This window comes from Sycon ciliatum, chromosome 1 (assembly GCF_964019385.1).
Source record: "Sycon ciliatum chromosome 1, ocSycCili1.1, whole genome shotgun sequence".
In the NCBI taxonomy this organism is placed as follows: Eukaryota; Metazoa; Porifera; class Calcarea; order Leucosolenida; family Sycettidae; genus Sycon; species Sycon ciliatum.
In genome coordinates, this window is record NC_088643.1 from 76,870,343 (window position 1) to 76,890,032 (window position 19,690).

The 19,690-nt window shown below is 47.7% G+C and overlaps 1 protein-coding gene across 1 annotated transcript; it reads left to right on the forward strand.

Moving 5' to 3' along the window:
- The first annotated feature begins 44 nt into the window (after nt 1-44).
- On the forward strand, nt 45-19,214 carry LOC135805560 (uncharacterized). Its single transcript, XM_065319614.1, has 7 exons — nt 45-555; nt 5,109-5,209; nt 6,478-6,582; nt 6,908-6,984; nt 8,060-8,277; nt 10,531-10,776; nt 11,549-19,214. The coding sequence occupies exons 2-7, from the start codon at nt 5,130-5,132 to the stop codon at nt 18,728-18,730; spliced, it is 7,908 nt and encodes a 2,635-aa protein (XP_065175686.1). The 5' UTR covers nt 45-555; nt 5,109-5,129; the 3' UTR covers nt 18,731-19,214.
- Nucleotides 19,215-19,690: the final 476 nt, after the last annotated feature.

The window sequence follows — 19,690 nt, forward strand, 5'->3', positions numbered from 1 at the left end:
TCGGAGCATGGATAGCAGGATACCTGGATACACAGCAAGCCGAAATGTCGACTAAGTTAGTTGCTAGCTGGTCGACATGCTTAGCTGCACTGGATGAGGAGAGACCGACGTAGTTCTGCTCAGCGAGAACGCAAAGGCACGATGATCGTAGGTCAGTGAACGTTTTCTTTCGTTCATGGTGGCCTCACCGAGCTCTAAGCCAGGGCCAAGCAAGCCCTCACTGGAGGCAGAGAGAGAGAGAGAGAGAGAGAGAGAGAGAGAGAGAGAGAGAGAGAGAGAGTGTGTGTGGGTGTGTGGAGTTAGTTTCTTCGCTAATCTTCAACTCGAGATCTGACAAGTACATCTACCCCAGAGTAGGGAAGAATCCCATCGATCCGGTCCCAAACCTCCAGCTCCCAGGCCTGCTACAGGCACCGGGACCTTTTAATTTGCGGAAAACCACCGTCTTTCGAACTAAGTGTGTTTGAACCGCAAGAGCTGGCTGCCAGGCGTCTCTGCGCCACTGGATTGGGTGTCTTTGGCCTGCTTGACCAAACACCACGTGAAGGCAATCAGGTAAGCCGTCCCTGGGTTGACTGCCGAACCCGACTTCGTTTCACTGCTATTTTACTCATTGGACTCGTGCTGTGAGCAATCCTGATAGATGCTGCGTTTGTCTTTTGAATTGGAGCATGCACCGCAGGATAACCGTGATAACGGGGATAACGGGGATAAGGGTTAGGAAGATGGCATGTAGAACACCCGGCGGCGTCTGGCACTCATCGGTGTTGATCAAGTTATAATTATTTCTTGGAAAGAGTTCACTTTGTCGCCCGCTTTTTGCTGCGCATACGAATCCTCAGTGATGGATCAGTCGACCGTTGCACTGCTTTCCGAGTCTCTCTGCCGCTACTACGGCCTTTGTCCTTGTCAATCCTGTTGCAATGGCTGACTAACGCCCCTTCCATTCAAATTAACTCTCGCCATTGGCCAATGTTGGAATGTAGATATTGCTGGATAACTAATTAGCGGTGCGATCGCGCGACCAGCCGCCTGTGTTTCTCCGTAATTTTACGGAAATGTGAAGCACGGGTTTGGCCCGGTTGGCATAAGATTTCCTGCCTAATAGAAACATAACAATTATTATTATTATTATTATTATTATTTAAAAATTCGACGAGGAGACAATAATTTTAATATGGCAATAAGTAGGACGAGCTGAAGCGACATGTGGACTACTTTATTAACAATGTAAGCGATGGAGACGATGCAAGAAACAACCTAAAGGGTAAGGAAAAATACATGTAAGAAGAAAAAGGGCAATGGAAAAAAAAAAAAGATGATTCGAACAAGTTTTCGTACAACACTCTTCAGGAATCACCGTTGTACTAAAGAACAAAATGAGAACAAAGGAAATAATATAGCAATCAAGGTAGGGTGACACGATACAATGACTAGTACTGACTGTTGTCGTACTTATTCTGATTCCTGTTTTTCTGTTTTGTGCCGTGCTCGTCATGGTTATCTTTTGCAGTTACAAGTTTTGGAAGCTGTTTGTCAGCGCATTCATAAGCCGAATTTGTGTGTCCAGAAAGATAGTGTTATTACCTTAAAATTGTTCAAATAATGTTCTGTTGTGTAGTGTGGCAACGTTGTTGCCACTTGTGCCTAAATGTGTTTTGTCACCTTCTTGTTTATTATTGTTATTATTATCATTCATTCTCACTTTTTTGTTTTTTGTTGCTGATACACACTTGTCACGCTTAGTTCTTACTTGTATACCCTTGTTTTCTGCACACTTTTGTGAGAAATCGCACCTCGATATTCTAGTGCTGTCATTGTATCGTGTCACCCTACCTTGATTGCTATATTATTTCCTTTGTTCTCATTTTGTTCTTTAGTACAACGGTGATTCCTGAAGAGTGTTGTACGAAAACTTGTTCGAATCATCTTTTTTTTTTCCATTGCCCTTTTTCTTCTTACATGTATTTTTCCTTACCCTTTAGGTTGTTTCTTGCATCGTCTCCATCGCTTACATTGTTAATAAAGTAGTCCACATGTCGCTTCAGCTCGTCCTACTTATTGCCATATTAAAATTATTATTATTATTATTTGAAACTCGGATGTTGAGCCATAAATAAATGTGGAAGAGAAAAGGACATATGGATACGAGTTAAGAGTAACTCTCCATCACTGTAACATGATCCTATATACAGTCAGAAAGTGCAATAACTAGGCACAAAACTGACAGAGTACTGAAACATTCGACGTCCTGACACCTAGCTTCAACACATCTCCGTAGCGCTAACCGACAGCCTTCCAACTTGGAAGGTTCAAGGTTATGGAAAAGACCAAAGAGGGGAAGGCAAGCGCAACGAAAACGAGCAAAAGCTACAGTCCCAACGGAACAAAGAATGTCGATTGTTACTGGACGATGACGAGACCAGTACGATATTTGACAAAGCGGTCTAACTACAATTCGAAGCAGCAAAGCAGCACACCACCCAACTTGGGTGGGTCATAAATATCAAAGATAAGTAAAGAAAGGGAAGCTTTGCGAAAACGAATTGTACAAGCCGAAAGCCAAACTCCTACAGTACTCCTCATGCATGACAATGTGATGGACTAGTTGACTACAAAACAAGTTGTTTCACACGACGTACGTTTCGCCGTATGGTTCGTGACGGCTCATCAGGTGTGCAATTTGAAACTCGGATGTTGAGCCATAAATAAATGTGGAAGAGAAAAGGACATATGGATACGAGTTAAGAGTAACTCTCCATCACTGTAACATGATCCTATATACAGTCAGAAAGTGCAATAACTAGGCACAAAACTGACAGAGTACTGAAACATTCGACGTCCTGACACCTAGCTTCAACACATCTCCGTAGCGCTAACCGACAGCCTTCCAACTTGGAAGGTTCAAGGTTATGGAAAAGACCAAAGAGGGGAAGGCAAGCGCAACGAAAACGAGCAAAAGCTACAGTCCCAACGGAACAAAGAATGTCGATTGTTACTGGACGATGACGAGACCAGTACGATATTTGACAAAGCGGTCTAACTACAATTCGAAGCAGCAAAGCAGCACACCACCCAACTTGGGTGGGTCATAAATATCAAAGATAAGTAAAGAAAGGGAAGCTTTGCGAAAACGAATTGTACAAGCCGAAAGCCAAACTCCTACAGTACTCCTCATGCATGACAATGTGATGGACTAGTTGACTACAAAACAAGTTGTTTCACACGACGTACGTTTCGCCGTATGGTTCGTGACGGCTCATCAGGTGTGCAATTTGAAACTCGGATGTTGAGCCATAAATAAATGTGGAAGAGAAAAGGACATATGGATACGAGTTAAGAGTAACTCTCCATCACTGTAACATGATCCTATATACAGGATCCAGGTATATAGGATCATGTTACAGTGATGGAGAGTTACTCTTAACTCGTATCCATATGTCCTTTTCTCTTCCACATTATTATTATTATTATTATTATTATTATTATTATTGTAGAAGAGAAAAGGACATATGGATACGAGTTAAGAGTAACTCTCCATCACTGTAACATGATACTTTATACAGTCAGAAAGTGCAATAACTAGGCACAAAACTGACAGAGTACTGAAACATTCGACGTCCTGACACCTAGCTTCAACACATCTCCGTAGCGCTAACCGACAGCCTTCTAGTTATTGCACTTTCTGACTGTATAAAGTATCATGTTACAGTGATGGAGAGTTACTCTTAACTCGTATCCATATGTCCTTTTCTCTTCTACATTTATTTATGGCTCAACATCCGAGTTTCATTATTATTATTATTATTATTATTATTATTATTATTATGCTGTAGCACGGAATGTGAGGGAAATACTGGTTGAACCATGTACATGACAACAGATTGTAAGCTACAGTGCAGCTTAGTCTTTATTCCGTTGTAGCCATATGGGTATGTATACGCCTGGATCATATTTACTGTATTTTCCGGAGTATAACAGCCGCACCCAGATTTCTTGTCATGAAATACAAACATCTATCCCGTTTACCACCGGTCACCGTTAGTTTGATCATCGTTGAACAAAAGCCGCACCAACTTTTAGGGATGCACTTCTGGTGTTCATAGTGCGGCTTGTACAGGTACTCCGGAAAATAGGGTAGGCTAACCAGCGGTAATCGAATACGCAAATCTATGAAAACGTCCGCAAAATTGCACTGACCAGCACACAAACTGGGCCAAAGAGTGCATGGTAATAGTGAGTTCGGATTCTTATTTGACTCCATATCTCCTTTATGATTTTCTTCCCACCTCGTTTGGTCAACCGTCCACACATTTACAAAGTCATATCAGCGGCAGCGGTGGCGTCGGACTACTCGCTGCTACGGTCACTACAGTATTGACCGTACCACTTGTTGCCCCAGGTAGCCAGGTGCTCCAGCTAGCCAGGTGCTCCAGCTAGCCAGGTGCTCCAGCTAGCCAGGTGCCCCGTGAATCAATCAAATGCACTGATTTGGGCTTTAAATTTCAAAAGCTGCAGAGCCCCTCCTCCCAATAAGTTAGTTGTACCTCAGATGGCTGACCACCGTACCATCCTACACAACCTTTCGACGTTGCCCCTGCACATGCACATGCACATGCAGGACATGCGACACGATGGGGCGCTCTTGAGAGACCAGACACTCACTTCACCGTCGGTACATGACGTTTGCTATGCAGACACCCTGAATGGCCCTGGGTGAAACCCAAACCCATCAATAAAGGACAACAACCCGTTGCTCATGACACAGCCTAGTGTTGACTGTAGTGGAAGGCGCTCAGCCCCCCCCCCCCCCTCCCCCCACACACACAGTGGAAGGCGCTCAGCCCCCCCCCCCCTCCCCCCCCCCCCCACACACACACATTCATGTGGTCGGTTTACACCTGCCACCGCCGTCCACGTGAATATTCGTACCGTGAGCCCGCAGTGCCACATGTAGCATCAATGGTTGCTGACTGGGCAAGCATGGTCTGGATGCTAGTGTGAGGTGGGAATGTAGGAATGTACAGTTCAAAGTATTGATACCTAACACTGCGTATGCGTTGTGTGGTTCACATTCACCATGTCTTGTTTTCACCATGCATATCCAGACGTGTCCATGAGCTGGCAAGATGCTTGTGATTGAATGGGTGAGCAAAGCACTCTGGCTGGTGGTCATCCTTACCACTGCTGCCAGAGCGGATCCCAGCGGGTAAGCAGAGAGATCGTGTAATACATGATGCTGAAAGAACAGTAATACCATACTGGTCTTTCAGCATCAACGGAACATTACGTATTTGAACAATCCCCACTAACATTGCTGTATCCCGCCGGTAGTTATACTCCATACAGCCCTTGGGTAAATACACACTTGCACACACCCTCCCTTGGGTAAATACACACTTGCACACACCTTCCCTTGGGTAAATACACACTTGCACACACGTTTCCCTTGGGTAAATACACACTTGCACACACCTTCCCTTGGGTAAATACACACTTGCACACACCTTTCCTTGGGTAAATACACACTTGCACACACTAGCCCTTGGGTAAATACACACTTGCACACACCTTCTCCATTTTTGACCTTTTCCGCCCATCGCCGAAGGCAATGATAGCGATGCTACAGCAGAAGCCGTGGCAACCTGTGCTGGAATTGCACCACTCAGCAGCTTGCAAGGCTGAAGAATTTCACTTCCTTGCCTGCTACCCTCGATGAACCCTTTGCCAGTGCCTGCGGGGACTCTGGCTGAGGAAGTGTCGCTTGCATTCCCAGTACCATTGCCCCCCACCGCCCCGATCCTCTGCCCTCAGGGCCGGTGGTGGTGAAGCGTGGCCAGCCAACAACAACAGCACCACTAACACTACAATCAACAACCCAAATTGACCTACCTACCATATTTGACGGAGTATAGTGCGCACGCTAGATGTACTATTTCAGGCCCTAGAATTGCAGGTGTGCACTATGCTCCGTACATGAAAATGCATGTACTTCAAAGCGTAGTGCAATGCATCAAGTGGTTGGTAAGTTTGCCACCTCTCACCCATGCGCAAGTCATTATCTGTGTCTACTGCCAGCTGCACTGCTAATGCGTGATGGGTATGAGACCCCATCGGTAGCATATGCATTGGACAAATGTACGTACCACTAATCTTATGATAAATTCTGACAATGGTGGCACTATAGTACCGTGTCTTTATGATCGATATTGGTCTCAAATCAAGGCTACGCATTACACTCCGGATATACATGTACCTTGAATCGCCAAAATGTTGCTCAAAAAATGGGGATGCGCATGTTACTCAGGTGCACGTTATACTCGGCAAAAACGGTACCTAGTGTGTTGTCAGTTTTTGGCATGCGAGTATTGTGTTCACATGCAGATGCCACAAGTGTCCAACCGCACCATGAACTGGAAAACCTGTGAGCTAAACGAGGCGTGTGATTACGTTTCTGTTCTGGTTTGTGACAACTAGGGCCTACACGTGTGCTTACACAGAGAGAGGTACACAGAGATGGAAGACCACCTACTACAACTCCTGTGGATGGTGGGGCAACAGCCGATGTGTTCGACACAAAACGTAAGCCGATTTGGTAGAGAAAACCAGCAGCCTGTTCAGAGCAGCCAGTAGTCGTCGATGTGCAGGCCGGCTGGTGAATATTGCCGGGTACGGAAGTAGGATGGTAGAACTGATGTGCATGTTACCTGGAGGTGCATTATACTAAACGTTCGCTGCAATTCAATGGTAATGTTTGCACTTGACCCTAACCCTCTGAGATGGCACATGCTGCAGGGTATTTCTATGTACTGAGTGCATTTCTGATAAGATGCAAAGCATTAAAAAAAACCATGAATCATGACATGTGTTGCCCTTCGTGAACTGCACATTTTGCTGGTTTTCACAGGTACTTCAACAAGAATATATTAGTCAATAGAAGGAGGTGCTGCCAGGGCTCGCGTCAGTCTGGCAACTCATGTGTCAGTAAGTCTTCATGAATTCTCACTGCATCATCAAAGAATCATATTACGGTGGCGAAGACCCACCAGGCGAAACGGCAGTAACTACAGGCCTGCCCCCACACACTCCCACAGGATGGTATTATAGTTTCATTACGAAGTACTGTTACAGAAGTGTCGAACGCAGTATAGGAATGTGGAAGAATTAGAACTTGCTTTGAAGTAGATAAGACAAGAACCACTGGAGCATGCACTCTTCTATACCTGATGGGTTCTAATCACTATGACAAAGAAGCGGGAAATACGAATAGTGAGTACAGAGTATCTTATACTGTGTGGATATCTTAGCATAACTACACATGTAACACACCTCCACAAAACTGGGCGAGTGTGCCCTACCAGATGGGGATTTTGTGCGGAAATTTTCACTGAAAGCGTCCATTCGTTCTTATAGCAGCATGTGAGAAACTGACACACTCAGAACCTATAGTCTTCGGGATGCTGAATCGAATGGTCAGTGTCCAAGCTTCAGGATTGGAAGCTTGGACACTTTGGTTACGCACACATACATGTGTGTGTTTGTTTCTTCACCCGTTAGTTTTCATTATCCTTCTCGGGGCTATCATCCGTTGTGCATACCACCAATGCTCAGACATACCGGGCATACCGTCTCAGTCGACTAGAAGTCGGGGGCTTCTATTTTTTCAATACCAATTTTGAGGAGGCTTCTATTCAAGAGGGGCTTCTATTCGAGAGGGGCTTTTATTGTTTCATTTCATATCAGTATTCCAATCACATCTCTAAAACTTTCATATTCACAGCAACTCGGCCCCGAGTTAGTTTGCACACACTACGTCGACCAGGACATGTACCAATATGAACATGCACGAGATGTTTTTTGCACACTTGACCTTCATACATGGCACTACCTGGTCACCCCATGCTTTGCGAATAGTAATCCGGGGTTCTATTCGAGAGGGGCTTGTATATTTTCAAACAGTCCTTGTAGGGGGGGGGGGGGCTATTGTTCACAGAGAGGGGCTTTTACTCGAGAGGAGCTTCTAATCAAGTGAGTACGGTATTTGTGTTGCTTGCTGCAGTTGACTGTCTTGTCAATGGGTGGAATAATTGGAGTTCGTGCACGAACAGCTGCTATCCAGGCACGCGCTCTCGTTACCGCTACGTATCCCGCAATGCTGATCGTGGTTATGGCTGCCCTACACTGGCCCAAGCCACGGGCTGCAACAGTCATCTGAACAAGTGCGACATTGACAGAAAATGCTGGGATAACGGTTACATCAACACTGTCACTTGCAGGGTAAGATTCCAGTCCTGTTATTCATATCACTTTCTGACACTCTCGGTGCCTAGCGATCATGTGTAATCCTACCGTAGCCGAATGGCCCTGCGACATCAGAACCACGACTTCCCCATGTCTATCGCCACCCCAGAGTGGCTGAATGTACAGTGAGCAGAAAGTTAGGGTACATATTATATTGATGTACTTCCTCCGCGTCATTAAAATTGTCGCTTCGCACATCGCAATATTTGTGACTTGGCTCGTCTTAGTCAGACTGTCGGAATCACTGTTTTCTGCGTTCGAACACTGGTGTGACCCTTCCTGCGCAATGTCTACTTGTCACTGACGCTGCGGTGGTCTCGGACTTTGTCGGAGCTCTCTTCCGCACCAAGCAAATTCATCGCGCTCCGCACTATTCCGCCCCAGAGCACATTTCGTTTTCTGGAGTTCGTGCAGTCCCACATCGTTCGCATGGGCATTTGTCAAGACTGCAAGCTCGGGTATAAGAATCCTGGTATCTCTCCTGAATACGAACTGCTGAAGCTAACGATGGCAAGAACAAAGTGGTCTGAAATTTCTAAAATGCGCTACTTGTGGCACATGTTGCTGCGAAGGTAGCAGGTCCGAAAACACCAACAAAATCAGCGAAGCGCTTGCCAAGGAAAGAAGTTGCGGAACTGCTTACCCTATTCCGCTGGAAGGTCGTTACAGTGTACTTGAAAAATGCTACCTTGCCTTCATCGCCTGCCACCTGGAGGCATGGATCGCTTGAAAGCGAAGTTTCTTGACCTGAATTTGAACGCGCGTCTTGTTCAGCGTATTGTTGAGTGCTGAAGGGTCTGCCTGAAACTCTGGTGAAGACGTTGACCTTAGTTGCAAGTGCAGCGAAGCGGGGGGTCACAAACTAAAGCTTGGTGCGTCGAAAATGCTCCGCCTCCATTTCTAGCTGATTTCTTTGCCCTTCGAGTGGACAAAAATAATTTCGAAAAATCGCTCTGGGAAGCGACAATTTTAATGACGCGGAGGAAGTAGTGATGTGAACACTCCAATGCACCCTATCTTAAAGCAATAGAGAAATGGTGGTTAAAGCAGTAAAACACGCCTAGGCACCATGCACAAACAGATGCAATGGTGGTGAGAAAAGGAGCACGCTTTGCCAGAATTTTGCACCTTAGAGGGTGCTGTCTGGGGCCTGGGCACACATGTATTTTGGTGCAGCCCAAGTGAAAGGGTACTTAGCTGCACTAGACTGAAACGGAAATCACAGTAGACGCATTTGAACTTAGAACTTGCCCCCCCCCCCCCAGTAGAAGCGATTCTGTACTAAATTTTGCTTCGTGGAATGTCAGAACACTCATGAATGCTGACACCCAATTGAAACTGCTGCGTCTAGATATTGACTAGTAGAGGACAGGAACTAGATATCGACTAGTAGAGGACAGGAACTAGATATTGACTAGTAGAGGACAGGAACTAGATATCGACTAGTAGAGGACAGGAACTAGATATGGACTAGTAGAGGACAGGAACTAGATATCGACTAGTAGAGGACAGGAAGATCAATACTGTTGTAACGAGCTGAAGAGACTCGATATCGAAGTGACTGGACTTCAGGAATCGAAGTGGTTTGGAGCTGAGATCTACAACGTCACGGACTCGATCGTCTTGTAGTCTGGACATCCCATACCATCTGAGAATTTCAAACCATGAGAAGGAGTCTGCATCGTCCGGAGAGGCCGTGCACGGAGCGCTTTCTCTGCAGGACGAAAACAATGGACAGCGGTGTTGCCGACAATTGCACAATACAAGTTGAAGTTCGTCCACCATGGAAATAGTGACACCTAGATTCACCTGGATTAATGTGATTGCATGTTACGCTCCAACTTTCAGATCGAGTAGGGAGTCCAAAATGAATTTTTGCATTCCTGCAAGCGAGCATAAACTCAGTGCCACCAAGCCAACAATTGATGACGCGTAAGATTCAAAGATTTTATCGCGGCATATGGCATACATTTACTCCACCTTGTTTTTGTATGATATACAATGTAGGCCACCTTACCAATTTTGAGTGTTGATGACTACTGACTATAAAAGTTGGTTCAAATTGTGCATGTTTGCAGCGCAGAGAGCACTTGCGTTAGTGCTGGTGTAGGGTGTATCAATGCTATCAAGTGGATGAGCTGGAGCTTGAGCACCTGTAGCAATATTTATTTATCCAACAAAAGAATAACTTTGCTTCTGTTCTGGCCCGTTCATCTGTTTCTACTGCAGTATTGCGATGCAAGCACTGCGACTCGCAATGCATGGCAAAAACAATCGGGAGCCAAGTGCAATGACGGCAATGCCTGCACAAAGGATGACACCTGCAGCAGTGGAGTATGCCGCGGCACTAGTTTCACATGCTCATCCTGCGAGTATTGCACTGGGAGTGGCTGTGCTGTGAAGAAAGGCTATTGCAAGATCCAGGGAAAATGCTACAGCCATGGTGCTACCAATCCAGACTCTCCCCAATGCCAGGTAAGCAACTTTTCGACAAGAACGCACCCTCCCCGGCACATCCAAGATCCTTGGATTTGGATCCTTCGCATGCACCATTGTAATTGCTAGCCACAGAATGTGTTCCTTCAAGTCTAAACCCGATAAAGAGCCCCTATAGGGGTGTTCTGACTTTGAAACTATCGTAATTCCATACGCTCAAAATGAGTCACTGACGAGGTTGGTTTCTCCTTAGAATCAAACGGCTCTAAGCCACATGCCAATCGGATAGCCCCGCTTGGTGCATCCAGATTCTTTTCTCCTGTTTTAGCTCAATTGGTCCTGCGTCATGCCCTGCGCATGCCCTGATCAGACCCCGCTGCAAAACCGACCAAGGTGAATGTCATATTTGAGCGATGTCCGAGGAATGATACAGTGCTCCCAAACACGATTATGACTGCAATGAAATGTCCACGCCTAGCAGGTCCGTCTCGGTTTGGGGACCCGACAAGTACTGGGACAATGATAGAGAGGACTTAAAAGCACCAACATTTATGTTATCATTGACACCAATACAAGAGGTTGCTAATGTTTCCAGTCTCTTTGATCACACAAAGCTATGAGGCACGTTCACCCTTCTAAGTGCAGCAGTGTGCCAGAAATGTACTGAAGTGAAGCTGCAATGTCACCGGCTGAATTCATCGTTAATCTGCTGGGCCAGTGGACATCTGCTTCTCCCGTGCTCGAAAATTCAATGTCGTCGAAGGGTTTCTTATGAGCTGATTCCGTGCTGTGTTTTCTGTTCCCTGTGCAGTACTGCAATGCGCCAACATCATGGGCTACTGGTGCCAGCTCATGGACAAACAGACCAACAGGAACACGTTGTTCGGACGGCAATGACTGTACTCGCAACGACCAGTGTGACGCTAACGGTCAATGCCAACCAGGCTATAACTACAAGCACGAGTGTGCATCACCATGCCAGGACTGCAGCGCCGGTGGAACTTGTGTCAATGTGCGCGGCTGTGAAATCGGCGGCAAGTGCGGTTGCTACATAGGCGGAAAGTGCTATGCAGACCGGGCACTGCAGCCTGGCCGTCAATGCGACCACTGCAACTACGGCGCTAATCCGACCGGTTGGACGCGGATACCGGACGGCACAACATGCACTGACGGTAACCAGTGCACGTACCAGGATGAATGCAAGACCGGCACATGCGCTGGCAAAGCCTACACGTGTCCCATTGGAGGTCCGTGTATGGATACGAACACATGCAATGGCAATGCACCTCCACACAATTGTGTACCCGCTTACAAGAGCTCGTCGGTGGTATGCTACCGCAACCAAGATGCGTGTGATCACCCTGATACCAAATGCACTGGCACCCTAGCTGCGTGCCCTGTGACGACACTAAAACCTCTCACTGCTACACCAATTGTCACTGGTTCAATCGCACTACGGGCCACTGGTACAATAACTAGTCTTGGAGCCGGTCCAATTAACCACTTCAACTTGGGCTCAATATCGGGTGTCTACTTGGCAAGTTCAGCATCGATGGACATGTTTCTTACTGGATACACAGTGCCATGTGGTGATGTGACCTATTCGGTAACTCTCTACCATATGCAAACTAGCTTTGCCATCCCATCTGGCGGAAATTTGATCAAAAACTTTAATGCGAAATCCTCCAGCAACTCACCAACAACTATACCAATCAGCACAAGCTTCCTGCAGAATAACGTATACAGGCTGCAGGTTTCAGCCAGTAATGTTCGTGGAAATACACTCACCACCTACTCGCTGCCTGTACTTGTTGATACAACTGGACCCACACTCAGCGGACAGCTCTATGATGGAAACAAACCAGTTTCCACTCCATTGTTTGCGGATGTAGACTATCAGGCAATTACTAATCAACTCTGGATTCACTGGAACATAGCAGACCTGCGGGATGCGGAGAGCGGAATTGACCTGAACAGCTACAAGATGTCCATTGGTACTTCGTCTGGAGGCGATGACATTGTGTCTCGCTCCGCATGCACTTTAGCAGACTTGTCAAAGGGTGTGTGCAGTGTAGCGGGATTGAACCTACAGAGCGGCACAAAGTACTATTCTTCTTTGGATGTGACCAGTCGCGCTGGCGTCACAACTCGGTTAACATCCAATGGGGTCACACCTGATAATTCACCACCGAATGCAGGACAGCTGTCATTCCCGAACCTGCCGGTACTTCTCTCAGACACCACTGGAGCTCAGGTGCAAAACAAAGCCACACGAAGCTTGGACTTTAAACTTGTCCACACGAGCGATCCACAAAGTCACCTGAAATCACTGGTGTGGTGGCTCTGCGACACTACAGCAGCCCCGACTGTGTGTTCAACTCAAGGATACAAGCCGTTCAGCTGTGCATCGTTCCCATGCACTACAACCATAACACAACCGGCTGATAAGATCACCCTGCCCACCCGACTGATCGACAACCATGTGTACAACTTGCTGATACGAGTCACCAACAATGCTGGACTGTCGTCTGAAGTGCGCAAGTCGTTCCGCGTCGATGCAACACCACCGGTAGTGGGCACAGTGAATGACGGTCTGACCGGGGATTTGATGTATCAAAGTAGTAAGACGACTTTCAGCGCAAACTGGAACAGTTTCAAGGACGTGGACACGGGCATTGACCATTATGAGTGGGCCGTCTACAAGAAGACAGGAAAGGTGCGCCTGGGCAATGTTCTGAATGCTGGAAAAGCAACATCAGGTACGACGACCGGATTGAACATGGTTCACGGTACAATTTACATGGCCTGCGTCAACGCTGTGGATCGAGCAGGCAACAAAGCAGAGAAATGCTCAGATGGTTTGACAATCGATGCAGTACCACCTGCAGCTGGAACAGTACTGGACATCGATCCTAGCGGAGGATCGCTTATTGACATTGATTACCAGAGCGACGCTGCCCGTCTGAAGACCAGATGGCAGGGCTTCACAGCACTAAGTGGCATACTCTCGTACTCGTGGGGAATCGGAACTGCTCCTGGCCAATCGGATGTCATTGCCATGCAAAGCTACGGTCTAGCAAGTATGGGGACAAAGTCATCCTTGAAGCTGAACAGCGGCACAAAGTACTATTCTGTCATCAAGTGCACTAGCAGATCCGGTTTGACTACAACTGTGTCCAGCGATGGAGTCACAGTAGACACGAGTCCACCTGTGGTTGGCAGTATCTTTGACCTGTGCGTTGATAACTGTGGCTCGCTCGATGACATCGACTTTACGGCTAGCAACACCAAGTTCTCCCTGCGCTGGAGCGGTTTCTCAGACTCCCAGAGCGGCATAAAGGGTTACTTCTGGAACTATGCCTACTGCGGGCGCACCATTCTCCTTCATTCTAGTGACATTGATGCTGGCACGGCAACGCGGAGTGAAGTGGCAGTGTCTGTCACTACAGGTGTGAAATACTGCATGCAGGTCAGGGTCGTAAACAAAGCCGGTCTGATGTCCACGGCCTGGTCGAATGGCGTCCTTGTTGACATCACGCCACCCGACGATTTCCTTGTCGTTGACGGTCCGACACTGAGCGACGACATTGACCACCAAGACAGCAACTCAACGCTCACAGCATCTTGGTCAGCCTCCGCCGATGCGCAGTCAGGAATGTCTCATATCACCATCGGTGCTGGCACACGTCCATCGGCGCTTGACGTACGCGCACCGGTGAGCATTGATAAAGCGCTGCTTTCCTACACGCTGACGGGCTTCAAGCTGACCGATCTGACGGAGTATCACTTGACCGTGTGCTACGTGAACAGGGCAAAGCTATCCAAGTGCTTCACAACAGATGGCAGCCTGGTTGATGTCACCGCGCCAACCAAAGGTATCATTCTGACTGGTGAAGGTCTCAAAGGTCAGCTATACCAATCTAGCACAACTGAACTGAAAGCACAATGGTCAGCATTTGAAGACGTTCACAGCGACATCGCCGAGTTCAAGGTGGCCGTTGGAACACACGGCGATGCCACTGCCATTCGTAATTACTACTCTGTCGGTCTAAAGCTGTCGACGATCGTTTCAAACTTGGCCCTTGTCAGCGGCACTTCATACATAGTTACAGTGGCAGCAGTGAACAACGCTGGATCAACCGAAACTAGTCGCAGTGCCGGTATCATCATCGACAACACACCGCCTGTATTCCAATACAAGCCCAAACTGGAATTGAAGGGCACACGTGCCACACTTTCTTGGCCCGGTGTCGTGGATCAGGAAAGCTCAGTATGGTACTATCGCTGGGCCATGGGAGTATCCTGCAATGGCAATCAAATGTTCGGTTACTTCAACGAGGCCAATGGAACGACAAGTGCACAGCGCACTCTGACATCTATCACAGGGCAGGCATTCTACGGCACCGTCGTGGCTCGAAACCGTGCTGGCCTCTCCAAGAGCGTGTGCACAGATCCAGTTTGGTTTGACGGAACACCACCCGTCATGCAGGAAGTGACCATCGGTTTGGGTGACACTTCGGCCAAGTTCTTCCGGACTGCAGGCAAGGTACCATGCTCCTGGGGCAAACCAACCGATCATGAGAGCGGTGTAACAAACTGCACAGCCGAGATCCTAGACTTCGCCTCCGGTACCATCCACGGAGTTCTGCAGCTTCAGAGCATCAACACTACATCAGGAAACGTTCCAGTGTCTGTTCCCCTGCAGGATGGCAAGCAATATCAATGCCGTGTAATGTGCAGAAACGGCGTTGGAGCAGTCGCCTCCAGTACGTCAGCTGTGCCTGCATTGTTTGACTCAAGTCCACCCATGATTGGCCACATCAACATTGCACAGTACTGGCCCAAGTCATCAGAGCTGGACTTCACCTGGGCTCCATGCATTGATCGAGATTCAGAAATCACTGACTACCACTGGGGTGTTGGAACGCCAGCCAGTCTCTACAGTACCCAGGCTAGCACCAGTGCTGGCGTCAGCCTCCAAGCTAGATCGGACACTATCCGCATGACAGAGGGAGGGACGTACATCATCACTCTCATCTGTAAGAACGGAGCGGGCTCTACCAAGACGATGACATCACAGGCCTTCACCGTGGACACAACACCTCCGGTTGTTGCCAGTTCGGTCAAGGTGGATTTTGACCTAACTGATAGCGCACTGTCTGCACAGTGGGCAGCAGCTACCGACTCTGTTAGCGGTATCCGTGGGTACGAATGGTCCATCGGTGTCAGTCCTGGTGGCTGCCAAGTGTTGGATAATACCTTCATTGGAGATGTAATGAACGCAACATGCTCTAACTGCAGCATCAAGTCTGGCGAAAAGTACTACATTGCAGTCCGCGCCATCAACAACGCTAACCTTACCACTCACATGTCCACCAGCACAATCACGGTGGACAGCTCTGCACCTATTGCCGGAAGAGTGTACGTTGCAAAGGAAGCTGCTGGAAGCAAGACAATCACTATTGGTTGTGAGAAGTTCATGGATAATGAGGCGGGCATTGAGCAATGTACATGGCTGCTGAAGAACAACTCTGCACTACTTTCAGAAGGATCTACTGGCTGTCAATGTCAAAATTGCACGTTTGACGTTCTTCTACCTGCCATCATCACCCAGCAAGACTCAGCAACATCGCTGAGCGTCGATGTGATGTGTAAAAACCGCGTCAGTCTAAGTGTTACCAAGACGTTGGATATTGATGTTAGCAAACCGGTGGACGGCACACTGAAGTGCGATGCCTACACCAGTAATACAACTCAGATCAATGCAGTTTGGTCAGGCGTCTTTGACAGCCAAACGGCCGTAAGTCTGCGCTGGGCTGTAGGTCACCAGGATATAGATGATATCTTGTCCTGGACAACAGGTGGCATTGACTCAGATCAGAGTCAGCTGAGTGCTACAGGACTGAACCTTGTCAACGGTGAACACTACAACATAATACTGGAAGCTAGTAATTCTGCAGGCATGCTGTCAACAGTGACTTGCAAAACAACTATTGATACCACTCCACCGACGGCAGGATTGGTACAAGATGGGAAAAGTACATCAATGGACATGGATTTCATCTCCACACCGGAGAGCATATCAGCATCATGGAACGGCTTCAGTGACGCCGAGACCTCTGTCACCTACCAGTGGTGCATCGGCCTGGCGAAGTTCAAGCAGAACTTCATGACATGCCGGTCTGTTGGGTCGGCCACGCGGGCAACATGCCACACGTGCATCATGTCGGCCGGTGTGACCTACTACATCACAGTGAGAGCAAGAAACAAGGCAGGCCTGGTGACATCTGTGTCATCTGATGGAATCACCCTGGACACATCGCCCCCCAACAAGGGCAGTGTACAGGAAGGAACAGACACACCAACATCGTCGGTACAGTACATGGCTGGAGATATCTCACCACTGATCTATTGGAGTGGCTTTGTGGACCAACAATCCAGCATTCGGGACTGCTCCGTGTCTATCCTAGCCGAAGACAAAACACCTCTTTGGTCAAGGTCTGCAGTTCTTGAATCACTATCTCCGCTGGCACCCAACATCACCCTTCCTGTGGGAAAGAAAATGTTCACTCGTGTTGAATGCATCAATAAGGCTGGACTGGCTTCAAGCAACATGTCGAGTGGATTTGTCCTCGATACGACACTCCCAGTGACGGGAACTGTACAGCTAGGCTGGACTGAGACAATTCTAGGAGAGGATGCTCTGTTGGTGATATGCAGTGGGTTTGACGACCCTGAGTCGCACATCACCCACTTTGATATCACTGTAGTGGATAATGCTACCGACATGACACTGCATAGTAGTCGTGTAACGCAGCTGAACACTACCTTCACCATTCCGATTGCAAATCTCAGCGACGGCGAAGTATATTCTGCAACAATTTCAGCAAGCAACCGGGTTGGCCTCTCCTCTCAAGTCACAACCGAGCCAATTGTCTATGATACCACACCGCCATCCATTGGCACAGTGCTGGACGGTCCAGTCGGTAGCAAGGATGAAAACTTCACCAGCGATAGTACTCGCCTCCAGGCCCACTGGGAGAGCATCCAGGACCCAGATAGTGACATCATTGAGTTCTACTGGGCTATAGGAACGAACCCAGGCGGCACACAGATATTGCCATACACTGCTATTGGACTGAACACGTCCGCCTGGTGCGATCCTCCTCGCTGCGTTCCTGTCAGCAGTGTGTCATACTTCACTACAGTGCGAGCAGAGAATGCCGCACGTAAACTGGCTTGGTTTACTTCGGATGGCATCACCGTGGATACAACAGCACCAGGGACAGTGACAGTAACATTGAACAACAAGGCTGCAGGACAAGATGTGCAGTTTGTCAACGAGAACACAACCATAGCCATCACGTGGTCCACGGCTGAAGACCCGGACAGTCCGATAGCAGACTACAGTGTATGCATTGGTAGTCAACCAGAGCAATGTGATGTACTGCCGTGGCAACCTACTGGACTCGCAACAGTCTACCGTCACCAAGGCCTGCACTCATCTCTCTCCATAGTCTATGCTATTGTCAAAGTAACCAATGCGGCGGGATTGTATTCCTTGACCACCTCAACGGCAATGCACATCGACAATACACCACCAGATGTGGGACACGTTATTGACGGCGGTGGAATGTCGGATGCTGACTGCCAAGATGCCTCACAGCCATTGGTTGCTCAGTGGAGCGGATTTGTGGACCAGGAAAGTTACATAACAGATTACCACTGGGCAATCGGCACTCAACCAGGGATGGACAACATACAGCCGTGGACATCGGTGGGATCCCAGCTCTCTGCCGAAGTGGCTTCCACAGCACTCAGTCAGCCGGACGATATCGTATTTGCTTCGGTTCGTGCCACAAATGGGGCTGGTCTTTCAGCAGTAGTGTCGTCGGACGGTGTTCGCATTCTACATGGCAGTGGAACCGGCACACTGGCATCTTCCGAGGTTGCACGCCTCTGCGTATCATTCGCCAAGGACCAATCTCCCTGAGCAGCTGCTGATTCAGCCACCAGTAACTACCTCAGCAGATATTTCTCCATTCATTAAGCAAGCACTGGCATTTTGATATTCTTTTCATCATTAGGCCTCAATTGTAGCTCACAAATACTCTGCCCTAAGACATTGAATGTAACAGATGCAGTACACATGCCACTGCATACTCGTCAACACATTTTTATTGAGTCTCGTTCGGCAAATAACCATATTTTCAATATCTTTTAGTTTAAATTGACGTCCACTTCTTACATTCTGCCGCAGCACGTAAGCATAGTTCCTCTTGCAGATATCGTTTGGAATGTTTTCATTGCCATAGTTACCATCGTCACATTCAAAACAAACTACTTGCAAAGTAGGAGTCTGTGGCAATATGCATATTAATTATTATGATTTACACATACTATTTAAAGTACAATCGTGTATTAATCCGATATGAAAGTAGAAGATAAGAATCTCTTGAATACTATGAATAGGTGAACTGTTGTGTCCTGGTGTTCTGTATCCGCATACCCTCCCCGGAATTAGTTCTAGACATACTGTATTGCAGTTGAAGCATGCCCATTACGGAGGGAAACGGCAGGGCGATCATAACTCCAATCATCCGAATACACTGTATTATCCCAACAGCCCCCCCCCCCCCCCCACACACACACACACTCTTGTATACTAGTACTTACTAGTGTTGCACTGCACATACGGGTATTAAGCGTTCATAACACCAGGGGGCATAACCCCAGGGGTTATGTGCTCTGGCTGATATCATGACGGCCTTGCCAATGATACTAGCAAGAAATGATAATTATGAGCAGTGTGTTCAGGCTTGTGTGTGTTTCCGATCGCCTTTTTGACTAATGAGCCTATGGCAGATCATAACTATTATTTTCAATAATTTGCAATCCTCCAAGTAAGAGTGACTATTGTAGTCTTGTGTGTCACTCAGTAAGTTACTATAGT

Coding starts and splice junctions, on each gene's coding strand:
- LOC135805560 (XM_065319614.1), top strand. CDS start 5,130: ATGCTTGTGATTGAATGGGTGAGCAAAGCACTCTGGCTGGTGGTCATC. Junction 6,583..6,907: donor CGATGTGTTCGACACAAAAC/GTAAGCCGATTT, acceptor TGGTTTTCACAG/GTACTTCAACAAGAATATAT. Junction 10,777..11,548: donor CAGACTCTCCCCAATGCCAG/GTAAGCAACTTT, acceptor TTCCCTGTGCAG/TACTGCAATGCGCCAACATC.